We start from the raw sequence: 2,049 nt of genomic DNA on the forward strand, positions 1-2,049 counted from the left end.
AAAAAAAAAATCTATATATTAGATAGATGTAATTTATTTTTCATCCTGATTTTCTGAATCAGAATTTCTGTTAACGTTTCTTGGGAATCTGTGTTTTCTAAAAAGTCTCTAACGCTTCTGAAGGAGCAAATTTGTTTAGGAGCCATCTGAAACCTTCGCTTCAGAGATGAGGACACTCAAGGTCTAACTGAACCTTTTTTTTTTGAGATGTAGTCTTGCTCTGTCACCCAGGCTGGAGTGCAGTGGCACGATCTCGGCTCACTGCAAGCTACAGCCACTGCGCCTGGCCAAGGTCTAACTGAACTTTTTTGTGCTAATAGCTCTTATCAAGGTCTAGAACTAGAATCCTGGCCACTTGTTTGCATATATAGTTCCTTTTTATAATGCGATATCTGTGTTAACACTTTTAATGTGAAATTGTTTTATAAACAATCGTAAGTGAAACATATTGGTTTGAAAATTTGTTGATTTCTTACTTATATAGGGGCTAATATATACTGTGACCAAAAAAATCTTTATAAACAAGATTAGGAGGTTCAACATAAACATTACCCTTATCTCATTTTTAGGCGACTGAGTCAAAGACCAACACCAGAAGAACTAGAACAACGCAATATATTGCAACGTGAGTCCAGTTATGGAAATAAAGTTGTATAGATTTTCTTTGTATGTTTCTGACTTTAATACACATGAAAGAGAAAAGAAGCATTTGCTACAAGGGCTAAGGGAGAGGGTTCCAGCCAGGCAAGGACTATTTATTTCCCCATGAAGGAACAGAGCTCACCAAGCTTCCTTTGGAAGATGCTATTATGGTACTGTTTAGTGTGCTGTGATATTCTAGAAAGCTTTGTTTCAGTGTTCTCACCGTATCCTGGAACTGCCTTGGGCATTTGGGAGGATTTGACAGTATATGGGAGATGTGCCCAATTTTTCTGTGTTCAGGGAGCTAAGGAGGTAGCTGTGCATATGGAGACCTTCCTATTCCTAGAATTTGAGGGCTGAGGCCCAAAGCAAGTCCCAAATGCAGCAGTTTTCCTCTTGCTTTAATCTCTTAAGACTTTCTTACCTCTGTACTTACCAAATGGGACCAGGTATTTAATTTGCTGTCTGTACATAATTAACTTCCTGAAATAGCATTCTAATCTGGCACATATTTGATTTGTTTTTCCAGAATATAGAGTAAAATTTGGCCTTAAAAGTTTCCTCACTGAGAAGGTTTGGGTTTCCTCAGGGCTATTTGTGAGCATGTTCAGTCTGACCAATCCATCCCCTGTTCTCTCAGCACTACTTGGGTATACACAACTTAAATCACTTAGTAAATTTTCTAGTGTGGGAGCCCTTATAGACATATCACACAAAACTCCATGTAATCGCCATTGCCCATTCTTAGCGGTTACTCTTGAGCAAGAATCTGCAGGCTTTTCCTTAAAGCGTACATAGTAAAAATTTTGGGTTTTGCAGGCCAAAAAGCAAATGAACAACTATATGTAATAGGTACTTACAAAACCATTTAAAAATGTAAAGACTATTCTTAGCTCATGGGCAGGAAAAATACAGGCAACCGGCAAGATGTGGTGCCATAGTTTGCTGACTCTTGCTCTTACCTGTTTGTATCGTTGACAAGAAAATTGTTTTGTTTAGCCATCTCCAGAGTTAGTATTTTATTCTGATTTGGGCCTATAGGAAATATCTGGGCCAAGGCGAGTGGATCACAAGGTCAGGAGATTGAGACCATCTTGGTTACCACGGTGAAACCCCGTCTCTACTAAAAATACAAAAAAATTAGCTGGGCATGGTGGCGGGCGCCTTAGTCCTAGCTACTTGGAAGGCTGAGGCAGGAGAACAGCGTGAACCCGGGACTCAGAGCTTGCAGTGAGCCGAGATTGCGCCACTGCCCTCCAGCCTGGGTGACAGAGCAAGACTCCGTCTCAAAAAAAAAAAGAAAAAAGAAAAAAAGAAATATCTGGGCCAGGCATGGTGGCTCACACCTATAATCCCAGCACTTTGGAAGGCCAAGGCAGGAGGATCACCTGAGGTCAGGAGTTCGAG

The 2,049-nt window shown here is 40.5% G+C and overlaps 1 protein-coding gene across 1 annotated transcript in view; it reads left to right on the forward strand.

Moving 5' to 3' along the window:
- Positions 1-2,049, forward strand: part of PHACTR4 (phosphatase and actin regulator 4) — a 105,407-nt gene that overhangs the window by 101,926 nt on the left and 1,432 nt on the right. Inside the window, exon 10 of the mRNA XM_011981760.1 lies at positions 570-625. Within this exon, the coding sequence (XP_011837150.1) occupies positions 570-625 (56 nt within the window). The remainder of the gene's footprint in view (positions 1-569; positions 626-2,049) is intronic.

This window comes from Mandrillus leucophaeus, unplaced genomic scaffold (genome assembly GCF_000951045.1).
Source record: "Mandrillus leucophaeus isolate KB7577 unplaced genomic scaffold, Mleu.le_1.0 Scaffold23, whole genome shotgun sequence".
In the NCBI taxonomy this organism is placed as follows: Eukaryota; Metazoa; Chordata; class Mammalia; order Primates; family Cercopithecidae; genus Mandrillus; species Mandrillus leucophaeus.